At 49.2% G+C, this 19,185-nt stretch overlaps 1 protein-coding gene across 2 annotated transcripts; it reads right to left on the bottom strand.

Annotated features, from left to right (window-relative positions):
• Positions 1-1,037: 1,037 nt before the first annotated feature.
• On the bottom strand, positions 1,038-7,603 carry INKA1 (inka box actin regulator 1). 2 transcript variants are annotated; one of them, XM_054977865.1, is made up of 2 exons: positions 7,394-7,603; positions 1,038-1,977 (listed from the first exon to the last, which is right to left on the bottom strand). In XM_054977865.1, exons 1-2 carry the CDS (start codon positions 7,442-7,444, stop codon positions 1,108-1,110), a joined length of 921 nt encoding a protein of 306 aa, XP_054833840.1. In that variant the 5' UTR covers positions 7,445-7,603; the 3' UTR covers positions 1,038-1,107. The 2 variants fall into 2 exon arrangements, with proteins under 2 accessions (XP_054833840.1, XP_054833841.1); XM_054977866.1 differs by lacking the exon at positions 7,394-7,603 and adding an exon at positions 2,255-2,307.
• Between the last annotated feature and the right edge of the window lie 11,582 nt (positions 7,604-19,185).

Below are 19,185 nucleotides of genomic sequence, written 5' to 3'. Positions count from 1 at the left end.
ATAACGATAAAATGCAAAATTTTAAAGAACTTTTACAGAATACCTTGTTTTTATGGGAGCATAAATATCCGCATTTACCATGACTAATCTGAGTAGTCTTTTCATCATTTATATTTGAACACTACAGTTAACACGTTCTGACCTACAAATGCCAGCTGGATGCCTCTAATGTGATACCCACTGTAACTGCAGATATATGCCAGCATACAATGGTTCTTGCCATCATTTACAGTTCCTGTCTTAGCCCTTTTGAAACCTCCATTGTAAGAAGTCCAGAGTGGTTCTCTTTCTGGCTATTTTCCAAAGTTTGTACTGAGATTCAAGTACAAACTGTTCTTCTGTGGTCTATCAGCCTAATAACTTTCTTAAATGCTTCATTTCTACTCCTTCAAGTTTCAGTACACTGCTAAACTTTAAAAAAGTACTCTAATTTAGTTGGTCCCATAGAGGATATAATCCTATTCTTTGTGGACTAACACAGCAACAATTCTCTAGATCAATTTCCTCGAGAGGTGAGACTCCCATATTTTGAATTTTACATTCTCCACTAGTGGAAAGGAACTATACTGATACTTGTTAAATTGACTGAAACCTATAGCTGGAGGAAGCTAAACTATATCAAGAAATCAGTACATGGAACATTTACATTTCTTGGGATAAAAGTTCCTAGTTCCCTGTCAGCTCTGTTTATTAATGTTATTACACTCTACGGACAAGAACTCATGGATTTACTTGAAGCGGAATCAGTCAGAAGGCAACTAAAAAGTCAATTGAGTAAAAAAATGGCTTAGATCCACTGCAGTGTTTCTGTGGACAGGATTTCCACCTGCAAACCGCAACTTTCTCACCTTCCCACTCCCACTGGGGCACCAAATGGCTCATGGAATGCTTTTGAGGGAGGGTGGGGTTGGGGCTTCAGAGGGTGGGAAAGGCAAGAAATTCATGCTGTGCCCACAGGAGCGCTGCAGCTGATTAAAGCCAACAGCATAAAGCTGCATGGCCATTTACAGATAGATGGATATCACACACCAGGGATATGATGTAGAAAAAAGGCATTTATTTACAAAACCTGAACAAGAAAAAAAAATATAATATATCCCAGCAAGGTTAGATGTATCCAATCACATCATTGCAAATGATTGGTTGCCGACTTCTGCAGTTCATGAGAGCAGCAAAGCTGTTACAGTCTGTGGAGAGCTCACTGATGTTGGCGTGGGACTGATGGAAGTAGGGTAGTGTTGGCCGTGCACCCAGCCCCACAGGGCAGGAAAAACGCTTTGTGCCATCAGTGTCCTGCTTGGTACGCTCTGTGCGTGAGATGCCAGCCAGTCTTCGGCGCACATTGCCAGAGAGGTTGAGCAGGAATCCATGGGGCTTGGCTAGCCAGCGCTGCAGCCGTCCACGTTCCCCACTCTCCTCAGGCAGGTCCATCCAGTTCTCCACCAAGTCAGCAAAGCAGTTGTCGCCCAACACCAGTGGTTGCCGGTTGCGGCTCTGCGACAGAAGGGACACTGTCCAGTCTCCTGCATCTGCAGGCTCCACTTCCCGCCACCGCTCCAGGCAGGCATCAGAAGCTGATTTGGGCCGAGGCCTCCTGGCAGGTGCTCGACGACGCAAGAAGCCCCCTGAGGAAAGCTTACTGGCTCGCAAAAGTGGGGGTCCCTCCTCATCCCGCCAGCTGCTCCCTGACACTTCAGAGTAACCTGAATCAAACTCCAGGCTCCGCTCACTGCTGGGAGGAGAGAAGGCAGCCTCTTCTTCCACAGCCACCTCCAGGCAACAGGCAGAGTCTGCTTCCGAAATGGCTGATACCCTCACACAGGTGCATTGCTTTGGGGAAGGCACGGCAGGGAGAGGCCTTATCTCCTCAGGATCCAATTGGAGGTCTCGGTCATGCACTCTTTTTAGATCATGGAGGGTCCGCATCATACACTGCATCTGGCCCCGTAGCACTTCACTTGACTCCTTCATGCACAGCTATGGAAGAGAAAACAGACACTTTCAACTTCCTGTCACAATAATTCCAGTGACATCACCCAATGAAGTGTACAGGCTCAGCCCACAATATATCGAAAGTTAGCATAAAACAACATTACAAGCACACTGCAGTCTTCAAAAAAAGTTAGCCCAAACATGCCTATTTTGGAACTAATCCTTCCATTTAATGCAAAAAGTCCAAAGAAAGCAGTTTAGTGGATCATCAGCCCAGACAACTCAAAAGAGACAGCAAACAAGAGAATAACTGGCTCCTGACCTCACATGACTCAGTTCCCCTTCATCAAAAAGCAGATCTGCCTTCATTTGTTTCCAGTGAAGCTTTCCACTCTCCTTATCCACGTGTCTCCTCTTGTTCCACACCCCATTCAAACAGCCCATCTGTGTGCCACCACATCCCCTCTATCACACAGCTCACCCTGCCCAGGTGCTGATTATCTATCCAGCACACGCCACTGCTTCCCGAGGGCTGCTGAATGCTCCAAGCCTCCCAGCCGCTTCTAGCTCAGGTCTGTGAGGGGCAGCAATCTGATTTACCCTAGCGGAACTGGGAGCCACAGCCGCACGCGCAGGTCCTCGCCCCGTCTCATCTTGGCAGGCCCCCAGCCCTGAGGCAGAGCATTTCAGTAGCATCTGCACGTTCCAGGCCCATCCCAGGCTCTACAAGCAGCAGCATGTTACAGTGAGTGAGTGGCCCCACCCGGCAGAAGATGACACAGAGGGTGTGTGAGAGTCTCCGGGAATTACACAAGCAGTTCCCCCCAGCATGCAGGAGAGAAAGCCAGGATATGAGGTCACAGTGATTGGTGGAAGTGTTGCATTTTTAGGGGGGAGGGGGAGGGGGAGTCTGTAACAGCAAAGAGAAGGTGAGGTTCACTTCCAAGCTAATGACTTTAAGATCCTGCACCCCTTTCTCCTGAACTACTTGGAGGCCTTTCAGTTGTTGCTACTGTGTGGGAGGGCAGAACATCTGAGCAAGTTAGAATGATACAAACTGCTTCTCCCTGCAAGAAATCACTATGTACAGCTAGGAAGGAGGTGCAAAATGCTCAGTTACAGAGCCAGATCCACAGACAAACAACTTGAGCAGGGCCACAGATCTATCAGGTGCTAAGGAAAATATGGAAGGAACACAAAAGTGGTCTGGCAAAAAGGGTGTGGAAAAAGTCAATTTATTAAGAGCTCGAACATTTCCCAGTTTACAAACTGGTCTCCTTCATTCCTAAATGAGGTATAGACAGGGGTCCAAACACTGTGCCCAAACTCCTAGTATTTCTTCTTCCGCTCCAGACCCACTTCCTGTTATTTTCTAAAATAGCTACAGTTCAGCTGTGCCACAGGCTGTTGCTTTTCCAAGCAGATTTGTGAACACAGAGACAGAAATTATTCACTTAGCTGGTCTGGGTTCACAGTCGCCCACCAGTGGCTGGCTGCAAACCTGGAACCCATCAAATGTCTGGTTTTGGTTATGCTTCAGTTACAATTCCTGGGCAGTCATAAAAAGTCTCTAGACGATCTCCCCTACCCCACATCCACAACATTTCCAGTCAAGGAAAAATCCAAGCTCCTTTCCTAGACGCAGCATCAGATAAACCTCCTTTTCACCACAACAGTGAGTCAGCCACTGATGTGCCTTTTAACAGAGAACAACTCCATCAGAAGGTTTACACAGGTCAGGAAATGCTGTAGCTTCAACACAGTTATTCTCACCTCATATTAGACAAGCGTATGGAATATGACTCAGCCTCCCCCAAGACTTGAACTCCATTGCCTTCATAGCCATCCCAAAGACCATGCACTTTGGGAGAGGAGTTTCTGCTGGCTGTGGATCACGTCCACACATTTGAATTGTTGGTAGGGTAAGTTCTCAACCCAGGGATCCCCAAGATTGCTCTCCAGTCTACATCTCTGATCCCACCCTCCTCAAGCTTGGCACATGATCCTTCCTTCCTTCACCTTTGCCACCACCTTTTCCTCTCCAAACACAAGACAAAAGGAGATTGTCCGTTTCAATTGCCTAGCAACTACTGCTTCCTCTGGACCCAACAGAGTGGCAAAATGAGAACGATGGCTAAAACAGGAATGGTTAAACTAGTAGCAGAGATGTCCTTGCAAAGGCTGACATCCATGGGAAATGCCTGATTCCCCTGGCTGGACACATCAGGGAAGAAGAATTACAGAGAGAAACAACAAAGGCCACTCCCCTGAGCAGCTAGACTGAGAAGCCCTGGAGCCAGATGTGTGGCTGTCTGTACAGACAACTTCCCATTCACTGTCCGCAGAAGACAAGGAAGAGAATCAAGAAATTGATCCCTGGATTTAGAACATTCATACTGAGTAGCATCAACTCTGTGCTGATGCTGCCACTGCATCTGATAGCATTAGAACATCTCCAAGAAACCAGCTGTTCAGAACAGTCTGAAATCAAGTTTATAAACAACTCTGCAAAACGTTTCCTTCCTGCAGCAGCAGCTCCAAAAGGTATAAGATTTCCAAAGTCAGCACTAACTATTTCAGTCCCCAAATTGCTGCTACCTGCACCCATTCATAGACTGGCAAAGCAAGAAGGCCTTTAAAAGGAAAATTCCACTGTACACACGCAGCACCTAAGGAAAAGCTTGAGTCCATGAACAGTCTCTCTTCATCACAAAATATTATAGACAACCCTTTTTCGTGGTCTTCACTTTGGACCCCTGTTCCAAAGCATTCTGGAGCATACTGGGCCAGTTATCACACATGCCTAGTAGCCAAGAGGATTTAATGGCATGTATCCTTCCACTTGACTAAACTAAGCCTTCTTCCAGCCTAAGAGACCTTCTTCTAACTTGGAAGGCTTCTTAGGCTGGAGTACTAAATGTTACTAAGTGTTATATTATGGGTTAAGCAAGACAGCTTGGGACAAAGGACAAAACTCCTTGTCTGGATATCACTTGCAGTTACAGTTCAAGTGAGAGAAAAGGATGCAGAAGCTACAGTAGACTCTTCCATCACACCATCCACCAGACTTCTGGCTCCTTCAGAGAAGAGAGTTCAACATCTGAACAGATTAAACTCCAAATACCATTACATCACTTCCTGTATGAGAACTTCCCATCTCTCACCTTTACTAATTCAGGGCCACTGTGAATATTCAAGTGGATCATCCTATGCCAGTGGCATTCACAGGTGTTGGCCACTTTGAAAAACTGGGCGCTCTTTCCAATCCAACAGTGATGTAGATCAGTCTCCCTTACTGTATTTCTTTCAGGATAGAGGGTTCATTCCAGGAGGAACACCTGGCTTGCTGGTAAGATAATTCTGCATTATGCCTACCATAATCTTGCCACTTTTGGTGTCTTCCTTATAGTCCCTAGAGAAGCACTTCTCTGGTATCCTCCTTATAGCCTCTAGAGAAGCACTTAACCTCCTAGTAGCATGAGGTCCAAGAGACCTGGAAGTCTCTTAGCCATGGGGCATTAAGGGCAGCTGCCTTGAGCCCCAGACTGGGGGGGGGGACATCTGCTCATGGCCCCACCCCCATGGAGGGGGGAAGAAAAGGAAGACAAGGTCTCTGCTTGTGCCCACTCCCTCTGGCTGTCAGATACCCAGCTCAGCAGAAGCTGCATGTACCCGCCCACTTAGGGACTTGGGCAACCTCTGGCTCAGCAGTCACCAAGCTCACCTGCCTTGCACATCTGGGGTGGCCCTGTGGGGGTGGGCAGCAGTGATTCTGGTGCCCCGTCCTGGACTTGAGCCTAGGGCCACAGAATCACAAAGCCTGCCCTGCAAGAGTAAGAGGAAACAGTAGGGGAGGTCATGATAGACTCACATCTTTCAAACTTAATGGGGATCCCATAAGCTGTTCTAGCTAGAAACTTTTGTGCACAATCACAAGTTCACTCTGTGGCCACCTTACACAGAATACTCAAATCTAGGATGGAGTAAGAGGCCTAACCCTGCCCCTTTCAGACAGATGACAGTACCAGAAGCTACAAAGATTCAGAGGGGAGCTTCCCCACCCAAGCAACCATCTCAGCCTGTGAGGTGAACTCTACAGGGCAAGCCCTATGCAGAAGACCTGTTTCTCCAAGTCCTCAATGGTGCCCTATGGAAACCGGCTGCCTGAAATGCTCTCACCAGGAATCCTCACAACAGCTGATCACAGGGCACTCAGGGGGAGGGCCCTTGTCTTTCTAGCGCCTCATCCTAAAGGATGCTGTGAAGCCTGGCCCCTCTCTTCCACAGTTCTGAAAGGAGAAACAGGAGCAACTAACGCCTCACTGAGCCTAAGGACTCCCCAGTTGTAAGGGAATGTGGTAACACAAGAGGGGCAGCGTGGAAGCCAACCTAGCTAGTGATTGCCGGGGGAGATGGCTCTCTGGAGAGGCCGTGTCAGGAGAAGACGAGAAACAAACGGCGGCTCTCTAACGACGGCGGGGTGGGGTGGAAGATCGCTCCCCCTCCCCCTCTTTCCTTCCTAGACAGAACATGTCGCCCCCCGCCCTTCGCAAGAGCTACAAAAGGGAGCTGCGGAACAGCCAGCCTGGAGCGCCTCCTAAACTTTGACTCTATCCCGTGACGAGTTTCTGTCCCTTAAAGAAACGTCCAGGGCTTCTCCCTCTTCAGCACAGACTCCGCGAGCCTCCTCCCGTCGGATTTGCTCCCGGCAGCGTTATTTGGGCCAGGGATCAGCAGCCACCCCTAGCCCCAGCACCTATTGTGAGTGGCGGGGCTCAGTGCTGGAGCAACGCACCTTCGCTACCAACCTCCTCGCGCCTTAAGGGAGCAACGCTTCCAAAGCGCCGCTTCTGCTCAGAAGTAAAGCAGAAGTGGCGCCACTTCAACTCAGAAGTAAATCCTCCCGATTTCAGCGGCGCTTACTCCCTAGTAAACGATGGAAGGACTGCTGCCACCCATCCCGGCCTGATGCACGTTTACTCATAAGTAAGACGCACCAGATCCTGTCAAACTTCCTCCCCGGGATTGCAGCCTTAGGCGCTGCACCTCCGCGGCGAGACCCGTTCTTTCTCTCCCGGGACGAACTTGCATCGGCCCACCCAGCAGCCAGGCAGCGGGTGCTGATGAGGCTGCCTCGGGAGGAAGGGAGAGCAGTGCTGACAGCTCCTCGGCCTGCCCAGGCGGGACGCCTACAAAACACCGGCGCTTCACCCATCTCGGGCGCAGAAGCCCCAAGCCCAGTCTTGCTCCCCAGCCAGTATGGAGCAGGGGCTTCGCGCAGGGTTAGTCGCATCTCAAGACATCGCTCCGTCCACCCCCTCTCTGCACCCCGATCGCCCCCGTTGGGCCCTAGCCCAGCTCTCTCCCCCAGACTCCCGTTCGGTTTAGGGATACGACGAGCTCCAGCGAGCGGTGCCAGCATACATCGGACCCCTGTCCCAATCGTCCCCCCAGAATTTACCACTTCTGCACGGAGGTGGCTCACAAAGGCGTCGAGGCGGGCGCTGTGCATGCCAGAGCCGGGACAGCCAACTGCCAGCTGAGCGGGACTGCCCGGAAGGGAGGGACTGCCAGCGAGGGACCCCGCGGCTCTGACACGAGCGGGAGGAGACGCCGAGAAGGAGCGGCAGCCTTCTGATCGCCGCCAGCCGGGCAACGCGCCCACCTTCCCCTCATTTGCGTCCTGAGCGAGCGGAGCGCAGTTTGGTTCGGCCCGAGCCCTTCCCTTGCCTCTGGGTGGGCCAATGAGCGCCCGCGGCCGCGCCCACGAGAGCCAATGAGCGCGCTCGGCGGCTGGCTGTAACTCGAACTCTTTGGGTCGCTTGTAATTGAATTAGAGCCCATATTAGGAACCAAAAGGTGCCACAGCTGGAGGGGGGGGGGGGTCGGCGCCGTGAAAGGGCCGCTCAGGGGTCGGGGCCCTCCCGGGCACAGCGCAATTACACGGAGGTATGCTATGTTACGCTACTTTAGGCCATCTCCGGCTGCCACAGCCCCTCGCCCTAACAGTAGCGCTTTGATGGCCCGCTGGCCCCCTCGCAAGAGAAGATTCCGCGAACAGCTTCCTTTATTGCCCGGAGAGCGCCTGTTGATTGTCGTAGAGAGCCCGGGTTTGCGTGTTTGGCAATTACGTGACAGACAGAAATTCAAGTGGTGGAACTTTTCAGCTCACGGGATCTCCATGCTGGGGAAGTGTTACCGTGTTGAATTTCAGCCCCTCCTACTCGCTGTTCATAGTGGACAGGAGAAAGGTAGCAACTTTCCTCCCCTATTAGAAACTATGTATAATTCTGGCAGATAGATTTTGTACAGAACTCTGGAACACAAATTATCTACTCGAGTAACACAGGAAATATCTATTTTCTTACCTTGGTACCTCACTATACAGACCAAGGATTAAAGGAGAGAAATGCTCCATTATCCACAGGTCATATATTCCACAATAGACATCTTAGTCCCTAACACCAAATGTGGGAGAAAGCTGGTTTTGGTTATCAGCAGGGGTCATTTCCTAGAAAAAGAGCTGGAGCATAACTCATTAGCATAACTCATTAGCATATGCCATGCCCCTTGACATCACCAGAAGTGTGTCATTAGCATAACTGATTTGCATATGCCACACCCCCTGACATCACCTATCCTGGCTGTTTTGGACCCAATCCTGGCCATTCAGGGCCAAAATTGGGCCCAAAATGGCAAAAAGGGGCTGAAAAGGGGCCCCAAATGGTCAGGATCGGGCTGCTGCTGAGTGGGAGAGTGATCCACCACCCATCAGAGGCCCGATCCGGGCCATTTCAGCCCCAATCTAGGCTGAAACGGGCCCCAAATGGCTGAGAGTAAGGTGAGCAGGGCCACCTGTCATGTGACTTCTTTGGGGAACTACCTGAACTGCGTTCCTGCATGTTCCCCCTTGAAATGAGCCCTGGTTATCACTAATGAAAATACCCTCTGTATATACTCAGGAGTACATATATTTAATTATGGCTTCATTTGCTCCAAGGCAGAAGCCTGACATTTTAAAAAGGTTCCTTGCTGGGATCCATTGAGCAAGTTTTGCAACTATATGCTAAGATTGAACATTTTCAGCATTACAGTTTGGGCAAGTTAGATGTGCATGAAACACTACACAATCTGTTGTGACTACATGTAACTGTGTGAGTGATATGGATTGTTAGAGATGGTCGATTCTAAAGTTTCAGAATTCTTCCATGAAGTATTCCTTTGTCTATAGATATCTGCTCACCCCAGATAATGTGATGGCTTATGGTTATTTGAAATGTGATGCTGCAGGATAGTTTTAAGGATGCGTGGATGGCCTAAAAGATAAACCTGGGTTCTAGATCAAATCAAGCCTGAATTCCCCTGGAAACTAAAATGACAAAACCAAAGCTATTGTATTTTGGTCACATCATTAGAAGACTCACTGGAAAAAACAATAATGCTAGGAAAGGTGGGAGGCAGTAGGAAAAGAAGTCCTGAAATGAGATGTATTGACCCCATAAAGGAAACCACAGTCTCCAGTCTGCAAGATCTGAAAGAGGCTGTTAATTATAGGATGTTTGGAGGTTGTTAATTCATGGGGTCACCATAAATTAGAAGTGCCTTGATAAACACAACATAACACATATGCATGGTTATAAAAAATAAACTTAACTGATCCACATCCAGTGTTCAGTAGTTTGCGTGTTACCTGGAGGGATGGTTCTCTTCCAGAACATGGGATAGAGAATGTACATACAGCATGCCTTTGTGAAGTAAGCAACCAAGCTGAGCTAGACAGTGGCAAGTACTGGGGGAGGGGGACACATTCCCTGCTCATAGTTTTTCTCTAGCCTTGTTATGTCTCAGTCCTCTCAGCACTATCCAAAACTCCTCTGCCCAAATCGTTCACTTCTTCCATTCAGACTATGTGAAGCCCCTCCTATAATCCCTCCAATCTTCTGTATCCAGCAGAAACAACTTTTATTTAAAGATATCTGCAGCTTCACTTCATACTACCTTCCAGTACTTGTTTACCATTTATACCTCTGTTGAGACTTTTGCTTCTCCAGTTTTACCACTTTCCACAACTACAAGTCTTTTCCTTTGAACACAACCTCCTCCCTCATTCTCCCTTGCAGTCTCCCTCTGCATGAACATGTTTCTGAATAATGCCAGCTCTTACTCTTCTTTCTGCTCCCTCTTGAAAAACCTACCTTTTCTAAAAACAACAACAACAACATTTGATTTATATACCACCCTTCAGGACAACTTAATGCCCACTCAGAGCAGTTTACGAGGTATGTCATTATTATCACCACAACAAAACACCCTGTGAGTGGGTGGGGCTGAGAGAGCTCCAAAGAACTGTGACTAGCCCAAGGTCACCTAGCTGGCTTCAAGTGGAGGAGTGGGGAATCAAACCTGGCTCTCCAGATCAGAGTCCTATGCTCTTAACCACTACATAAAATGGCACTTGGCTTATCCCCCAGTCCTCATTCCAAAGGGCAACTAACTTTACAAAGACTTGTTCCTCACATTTACCTCTGACTTCCTTTCCTCAGATCTTCCCTGTTGTTTAGTTTAGTCTGCATGCTCCTTGAGGTCAGGGGCCTTATTTTTGCCCCATCAAGTGTTATATATAAACTAGTGGTGTTGTATGTGTGGATACTTGCATGTAAGCAACTTATATACTAATAGCTAAGTGGACCTAAACGGAGGATACTTAAATCTGAAGATTACAGACATGAATATACAAGACAGATCTTCCTACACACCTGAAAAATGCCCCAGATTTGCATAAAAATCTGTAATCTAAAAAAATAATACATAGGGTTTTTTTTTAAAAAAAATCCCAAAATGCTAAAAGGAGCACCTGTAACCAGATGCCCTCAGTGGCTGTTGCTAGGGAACCATAAAAGTTTAGCCAGAATTCCAGGCTTGGTTTCTGTTAGGAAAAGGCAAGAGGAAGGAACAGGGCCCTTTCCAGGGCTGTTTTGGCCTTTGAGGAAGGACTTATTGGGACAAGGCCCAGAAGCAAACACCAGACGACTTGACTTGTCCAGGCTTGGCTGCCTGCTACTGTTTAACAACAACCCCTCCCCACAGAAGCCAGTGTAGTGTAGTGATTAGAGTTTCAGAGAAGGATGTGGGGACCCAAGTTTGAATCACCAAAGTTTGTTGGAGTGAGGATAATATAGTTGTTGTGAGGATAATATGGATGTGAATAGAATTATATCAGTTGCTTTGAGTTCCCATTGTGCAGAAAGACAGCATATAAATGAAGTACAAATATAGATAAAGATATGGTCTAGAAAAAAGGTAAGTTGTTTAGTGGGTTTGAAGGAGAGAAGGATGTAGGGAAAAGTGAGCATATAGAGGCTTCCAGGAGGATGGCACGAGGAAGTAGTGTGGGGAAGGGGATACAGGGAAAGGCGAAGTACCCTCCACAAGTCTTTGCAAGTTCCCCACCATGCAAGTGGACTATGGGGGAGAGGCTGCCAGGGGGAGGGGGTGAAGATGGGAGCAGACAAAGATGGGTCAGGAGGAAAGAAGGAATCAGGAAAAGGGGAGAGGCTATGCGGGTAGCAAAGGGTAAGAAGACATAGTGGGGGAGGAAGAAATGAGATGTCCTCCGCAAGTCCTTGTGGGTCCCCCACTTGTGTATGAATGAATATCCAGCAGAATGAATCCATGAATTCTGCAGTCAGTTGCCATCCTGTTACCACCACAAGCCAGAGGCAGAGAGGGCAAGTCCAGTCCTCCCCCCTGCTTGCACCCAAAGCTCTCTGATCCCCACCAAGCAGACCCTATCTTTGCTCCTCAATGAGATCCCTAAAATGAACTGTGCTCCATTTTTTCCCCCTCCATGTACACCCAGACTGCCCTGTTTACTCAGTAGCAACTACTACACACACATCGGTCTGCTTAAGTGAACATTTGAATGGTGTTCAGTTCCCAGATGCGGCCAGAAAGTGCAGACAGAGTTGCAGAGTTTTGCATTGCCAGTATTATGCAAATATTTATAAAGGCAGCAGCTGGCTATCTGAAAGAACAATGTGCATATAATCATACAACAATATGAAGAATCACACTGGCAGAAGGCATCTTCTTGAGAAGTCTGGAAATCCTTTAATTTTATCTGCAAGGGCCTGTTTTCTCCACACCGTGCCTGTTGGGGAGAGATGGCCTTTTTCTAATGGAAGTTGTTTGGAAAGTTGTGCCCTATCACCAATCTATTAAAGCTTGCAGCCTTGAAGACTTAGTATGCTCTTTGACTCACAGATGCTGGGCTTTCCAGGCATCCAATTGGTCACTATTGGATGATGGACTAAATGGACCCTTGGCCAGATGCAGCAGGGCTTGTTTGTTTTTATTTCTGAGATCATGCTATTTGCAAATGGGACATACACTGGGGAACTTTCTTGCCTCCTTTCTCTCACTGCAGCCCACTTATCTTCATGAAATGCTACTTATAAGAGACAGGGGACTCGGAGGAATGACATGAAGAGTTTTGCAGCAGGGAGGCAGTATCAATGAAAATTGTTTCTTTAGTCTGGATTCAACCCATTGCAACCTGGGTTGCTTCCACATAGAGATTTTTTTGTGGGGAGGAGAGATTCTACACAGTGTTGTCCCTGGTTTGATACAGTCCTTTTTGAAAGATCACAGATTGTGTGTGTATGCTATGTGTATTGGAAGGTATGCATTTTTGAAAGTTGTATCCACACTGGTGCCATTTTCTTTGTCTCAGCCCTCTGCAGGTCCCACCCCCAAGTACCAATGGAAGGTTTTTAACAAAACAGGCAATTGCTAGATTGCTAAAACGCAATAGAATAATGATCTATTGCCACAATCTACTACCTACTGTGATCCTCAATGTTCATTTTTAAAGCCCTATTCATTGTGGAGATGTAAGGAGAAAGGTGCTCAGCTAATCAGATATTGGAAATAAAGTGTTCATCTATGAAGAGACTCTCTGTTTGTGTTCATATGCACACCCTCTCTTTATTGGCCTCATCATTAAACCAGGAGACTTCTCAGCCACTGCACATCTTTGTGTTGGCATCAGTGATCTTCATCATGGTTATGGTATCACAGATACCTGCCTGTTCACTTTGGGACTGTAGCTGGAACAGCAGCATCTGACCGATTAAGACCACACACTCCTTTAACACATTGCTAGAGACAGCATTGTAACCAGTTGGTTCCTCTTTGAGCAGCCAAAGATGGGCGTTGTTTGGGTAGTAGATCAACCTATCAGACGGAGGGCACTTTTCCAAATCCAGTTGGTGCGAGTTGGACTCTAGAACTGTCTCCGTGCAGGACCGAGGGTGCTCCACCCAGTCTCAGGGCTCTTCCTTCTTTCATCCTATTCACTCCTGAGGGCTCGGGCTGTCAGGTGCAAGCTGCAGCAGCTCCCTCATACACACCCACTGAAGGCAACTGGGCTTAGGCCATTTCTATAGCAGGAAGTCAGGCCTTTTCCTCACAAATCAGTGAGTAGCTAGAAATGGGGTGGAGTGTGTGGGTGAAGGGCGTGAATATCTTTGTGGGTAAGAACTTGCCTGCTTTTGACAGCAGAATGGATTGTTTGCTTTCCCTTTGGGGACAATTTGGAACAAGATTTCTCTTATATTTTCTGCTGTGACTGTTTGCGTCACTAACAAGCTGGGTGCTTCCATCCCTTGCATTAATTCAGTCTCACAAATCTTGATTCCAATCATCCGAACATGTATGTATGTGTTATGTTTTTATCACAGCATTCCTCCAAGGAACTCAGGGTAGCATACATGGTTCTTTCTTCCTTCTTTTTTCCTCACAACAACCCAGTGAGGTAGGTTAGGCTGACAAAATGAACAACCCAAGTTCATTCAATGAGTTTTGCATAGTGAATGGAAATATGAACCTCAGTCTTCCCAGTCCTAATACAAAACTCTAATTAGTGCTGTACATTATCTTCAGACAGGAATCCTTTGGCTGCAAAATGCATAAGCAAATTCTTTCTCTACATAGGCCTCATGAAGAGAGGTTTAGATGTGGCTCCTGGAGAAAATATTCTTATTCAACCCTATTCGCTCTTGTTTGCGTAGAAAAAATGGCTATTGGGTATACAGGAACCCAGCTCTGAGGGTGAGGATGAGCTGATGTGATTGACAAGGATGCTTGCACTGAAACAGCTAAGTAAAAAATACTGTTATACTATGCAGTGAGGCCAGTGTCTGCCTTTATTTCTGTTTCAGCAGTCTGGAATACACATAGAGTGGGAAAATAATGTAGAATTGCCAACTTTTCAACAGGATTTTGTAGCTGTATCTTTAACAGCAGCATAATATACAGATATTTTTTTACTTACTTACTTACTTACTTATAGTCCACCTTTCTCACTGAGACTGAAGACGGATTACATAGTGTGAGATTAGTACAATCAGTATCAAGGACATTTCCATAAACAATGTCACAGGATTTTACAAAGCCATAGCATTAGCAAGGATCCAATACAGAGCTGAAGAATTGCTGAAACAGAATATAATCAGTGCTAGGACTGACATTAGATAACATGAAGTACAGGTAATATACAAGGCAACATAGTGGTGAAGTCTATGGTCCCTAACTCATTAGCGAAGCATCTGAGACTCCCTCCCTACAATACTTCCCTCCTATCAGAGCAAAAAGCCTTTTTGAATAATTCGGTTTTGCATTGTTTGTGGAAAGCCAGGAGCAGTGGTGTAGTATGGGGGGGGGCCAGTGGGGCAGTTGCCCCAGGCACAAAATTCATGGGGGTGCAAGAGACTGCCCTGACCCTTGGGGAGGCAGCCCACACTGCCTGTGCACTGATGGGGTGGCCAGCTTGTATCCGCCCCCCTTCTCCACAGCCTCCTGCACTGCCATGGCCAGCTCAGCACCAAGCAAGCCAGCTACCCCATCAGCGCACAGGTGGCGCGGGCAGCCTCCCCACCGGCATGGTGCAGTCTTCGCCCCCCCCTCCACCACAGCCACCTGCACCGCCGCAGCCAGCTTGGGTGCTCCAGGAAGGCCAGCTCAGCGCCCAGCTGTGTTTCGCTCGTGAGGAGGCTGCCTGCGCTGCCTGTGTGCTGACGGGGCAGCTGGCTTGCTGGATGCTGAGCTGGCCTTCCTGCAGCAGCCAAGCTGGCTGCGGTGGCATGGACAGCTGTGGCGGAGGGGGCAGTGGGCCCAGGAGTGTGCACACATGCTGCGCGCACACGTGATGTAGAGCAAAAAAAAGCCCTGACACTTGCCTTGCCCGGGACGCACTCAACCCATGCTATGCTGCTGGCCAGGAGAGTGGGAGATCTCCTGACCTCCTCAGGCAGGCCGTTCCACAGGGTAGGGGCTACCACAGAGAAAGCCTGTGTGCAGGCTGCTGTTGATTTTGCCCATGTGCAGGCTGGCACCTGCAAAAGACCCTGTTCCATTGAGCAAAGCTGCCGTGAAGGGACATAGGGAAGGAGGCGATCCCATAGGTATGCTGGGCCAAGGCCATGACGAGCTTTGTATGTAATAACTAATACCTTGAATTGAGCACAGTAACTGATAGGTAGCCAATAGAGTGACTGTAGAATAGGAGTGATGTTCAAGCTCCTGCTCACTCCTGCTATCAGTCAAGCTGCAGCATTTTGCACCAATTGGAGCCTCCTAGTTAATTTAGATGGGAGACCAATGTATAGTGCATTACAACAGTCAAGTTTTGATGTTACTATAGCATGGATCCTGGTGGCCAGGTCGCCTGTGTTGAGGTAAGAAGCCATCTTCCAGGCTACAGTGAGATTGTAGTAAGCATTTTTTGTGGCTGCCTTTTTTTTTAGTAATAGTGCTGGATCCAGTATAACCCCTAGGCTCTTAACCGAGTCTGCAAGGGTCTTTCAAGATCTCTGCCCAACAAGCGCAGAGTGATAAGCTGCAGTACTGCAGCCCAAGTTCTGCTCATTAATTTATTATTATATTATATTTATATTCCGCCCTCCCTGCTTTCGCAGGCTCAGGGCGGATAACAAATACAAACATGTTTAAAAACATTTAAAAACATTAAATAATACATTTAAAAACATTTAAAAACATTAAATATAACAATTCATGCTGCCCAGTGGTTCATACATGCCTCTGTGTTTGCATAGGGGTGATGGTTTAACCCCCCCTTCACGGGGGGGGGGGCGGGCACTGCCCGGCGTTAGCCATATGCCTGGCGGAATAGCTCTGTCTTACAGGCCCGGCGAAATGCAAGCAAATCTTGCCGGGCCCTTGTCTCGCAAGACAGAGCATTCCACCAGGTCGGGGCCAGGACTGAAAAGGCCCTGGCCCTGGTCGACGCCAGGCGGGCCTCCCTAGGGCCAGGGACACTTAAAAGATGTTTTCCGCCAGAGCGGAGAGTCCTCCGGGGCTCATATGGTGAGAGACGGTCCCTCAGATACGTCGGTCCCAGTCCGCGTAGGGCTTTGTAGGTTAACACCAAAACCTTGAACCTGATTCGGTACTCCACTGGCAGCCAATGCAGCTGGCGTAGCACCGGTGTAATATGCTCCCACACCGGTGCTCCAGCAATGACCCGCGCTGCTGCATTCTGTACCAGCTGTAACCGCCGGATCAGGCCCATGGGAAGCCCAGCGTAGAGCGCGTTACAGTAATCCAACCTAGAGGTGACCATTGCTTGGACCACTGTAGTCATGTCACGGGGAGACAAATAAGGGGCAAGCTGCCTGGCCTGCCGAAGATAATAAAAGGAAGACCTGGCAACTGCAGTGATCTGGTCCTCCATCTTCAAGGAGGAATCCAGAATCATCCCCAGGCTCCTAACCCTCGGGGCCAGTGTAAGTGCTGCCCCATCAAGTGTAGGAAGCTGGGGTCCCAAAGCCATCTCCCCACGACCCACATACAGGACCTCCGTCTTCGTGGGATTCAATTTCAGCCGACTTTGTCTCAACCAACCAGCCACAGCCTCAAAAGCACGCTCCAGGGCATCAGGGGCCGATCCAGGCTGCCCGTCCAACAACAGATAAAGCTGGGTGTCATCCGCGTATTGGTGACACCCAAGCCTGAAACTCCGCACCAGCTGGGCGAGGGGGCGCATATAGATATTAAATAATAATGGAGAGAGTATCGCTCCCTGTGGCACACCACAAACCAGTGGCCTACGAGATGACACCCTCTCCCCGAGCGCCACCCTCTGTCCCCGATCGTGGAGAAAGGAGACCAGCCACTGCAGTGCTGTCCCCTGAATCCCCACATCGGCAAGGCGGTGGGTCAAAAGCTCATGATCGACCGTATCAAACACTGCTGACAGATCCAGCAAAATCAGCAGTGCTGATCCGCCCTGATCCAGATGTCTGCGGAGATCGTCTGTGAGGGCGACCAACAATGTCTCGACCCCATGTCCCGGGCGGAAACCAGACTGGAAGGGGTCTAGGGCTGAGGTCTCCTTCAGGAAATTCTGCAGTTGCTTCTCTGCCGCCCGCTCAATCACCTTCCCCAAAAACGGAAGGTTGGAAACTGGTCGGTAATTGAGCAGGTCAGCAGGATCTAATGATGATTTCTTCAGAAGAGGCCGTACCACAGCTTCCTTCAGCGCCTTGGGAAAAACCCCAGAGCTCAAGGACAGGTTTATAATCGCCTCCAAGGAATTCCGAAGCCCGTCAACACTGGCTTTCACCAGCCATGACGGGCACGGGTCCAAGGGGCACGTGGTAGGCCGTACCACCTGCAGAATCCTGTCCACCTCTTCCCCGAAAAGAGGGCTGAAATGATCTAATATGGGTCCCGAAGACGGCCAAGGGGCCTCTAGTTCATTTACTGTATCAACTGTGGCTGGTAAGTCGCGGCGGAGAAGCAAGATCTTATCAGTAAAAAAGCTCGCAAAAGCCTCACAGCTTATCTCCAAATTCAACTTTTGATGGTCTCCACCTGATTGGGAGACCAATGAACGGACCACATTAAATAATTTAGCTGGGCGAGAGCTAGCTGATGCGATGGAAGCTGCATAATACTCTTTCTTCACAGCTTTCACCGCCATCTCATAGGACTTCATAAACAGCCTATAAGATGTTCTTGCTTCCTCGTCCCGAGATCGCCGCCACACGCGTTCAAGTCGTCTTAGCTCCCGTTTCTGTTGCCGCAGCTCCTCCGTATACCAAGGAGCCCGGCGATTCCGGCAGCGAAGAGGACGACGGGGGGCGATTTCATCGATGGCCTCAGAGAGCCGGACTTGCCAGCCCTCCACTAGCTCATCTAATGAACCACCGTGGAGCATTGGTTCCCGCAGAGCATTCTGGAACCCAATTGGGTCCATCAGTCTCCGTGGGCGAGCATAAATTTGCTCACCGCCCTTGCAGGAGGGGGGTGGCATGCCCAGCCGGGCCTTCACAACCGCGTGGTCTGACCATGGCACCAACTCTACTTTATCCAGAACCACATCCAATCCCATCCCGAAGATCAGATCTAGCGTGTGGCCTGCTTCATGTGTGGGTGCCGATACAAATTGGGAGAGTCCCAGTGTTGCCATGGCTGACACCAGGTCCGTGGCCTGTATCGAGGTGGCATCATCTACATGGGCATTGAAATCCCCCAGCACCATCAACCTGGGGTACTCCAAGACCCACCCAGCAACCACCTCTAGCAGGCGCGGTAAGGCGTCTGCTGGTGCGCTGGGCGGTCGGTACACCAAGCAGACAGGCTGAAGCTGCCTGCGCTCTGCTGACCAGGGAGGCTACTCCATCGAGGGCTGAGCTTTTCCACCTGCTCAGCCCCGCCCCCTGAGTGCTCTGGCCTTAAAGGAGCTGCTGCCGGGGACTGCTGCTGCTGAAGCTGCCTGCGCTCTGCTGACCAGGGAGGCTACTCCATCGAGGGCTGAGCTTTTCCACCTGCTCAGCCCTGCCCCCTGGGTGCTCTGGCCTTAAAGGAGCTCCTGCCGAACTCATGACCTGAGTTCGATCCTGGTGGAAGCCGGGTTCAGGTAGCTGGCTCAAGGTTGACAAAGTCTTCCATCCTTCTGAGGTCGGTAAAATGAGTACCCAGCTTCCTGGGCGTAAAGTGTAGATGACTGGGGAAGGAAGTGGCAAACCACCCCATAAAAAGTCTGCCAAGAAACTGTCGTGATGCGACGTCCCCCCATGGGTCAGTAATGACTTGGTGCTGGCACAGGGGACTACCTACCTAACTTGTTTTTTAGTAATAGTGCTGGATCCAATATAGCCCCTAGGCTCTTAACCGAGTCTGCAAGGGTCAGGCGAACTCCATCGAAAGTGGGGAGTACAATGTCTTTCA

This window comes from Eublepharis macularius, chromosome 4, assembly GCF_028583425.1.
Source record: "Eublepharis macularius isolate TG4126 chromosome 4, MPM_Emac_v1.0, whole genome shotgun sequence".
Classification (NCBI taxonomy): Eukaryota; Metazoa; Chordata; class Lepidosauria; order Squamata; family Eublepharidae; genus Eublepharis; species Eublepharis macularius.
Note: the sequence above shows the minus strand (reverse complement) of the source record. Positions and strands in the feature narration are given on the sequence as shown.

Bases quoted from the DNA above. Each gene is read 5' to 3' on its own strand.
- INKA1 (XM_054977865.1), bottom strand. From the start codon at position 7,444: ATGCACAGCGCCCGCCTCGACGCCTTTGTGAGCCACCTCCGTGCAGAA. The intron at 1,978-7,393 runs GTAAATTCTGGG...TCTCTTCCATAG, and splicing joins GCCACCTCCGTGCAGAAGTG to CTGTGCATGAAGGAGTCAAG.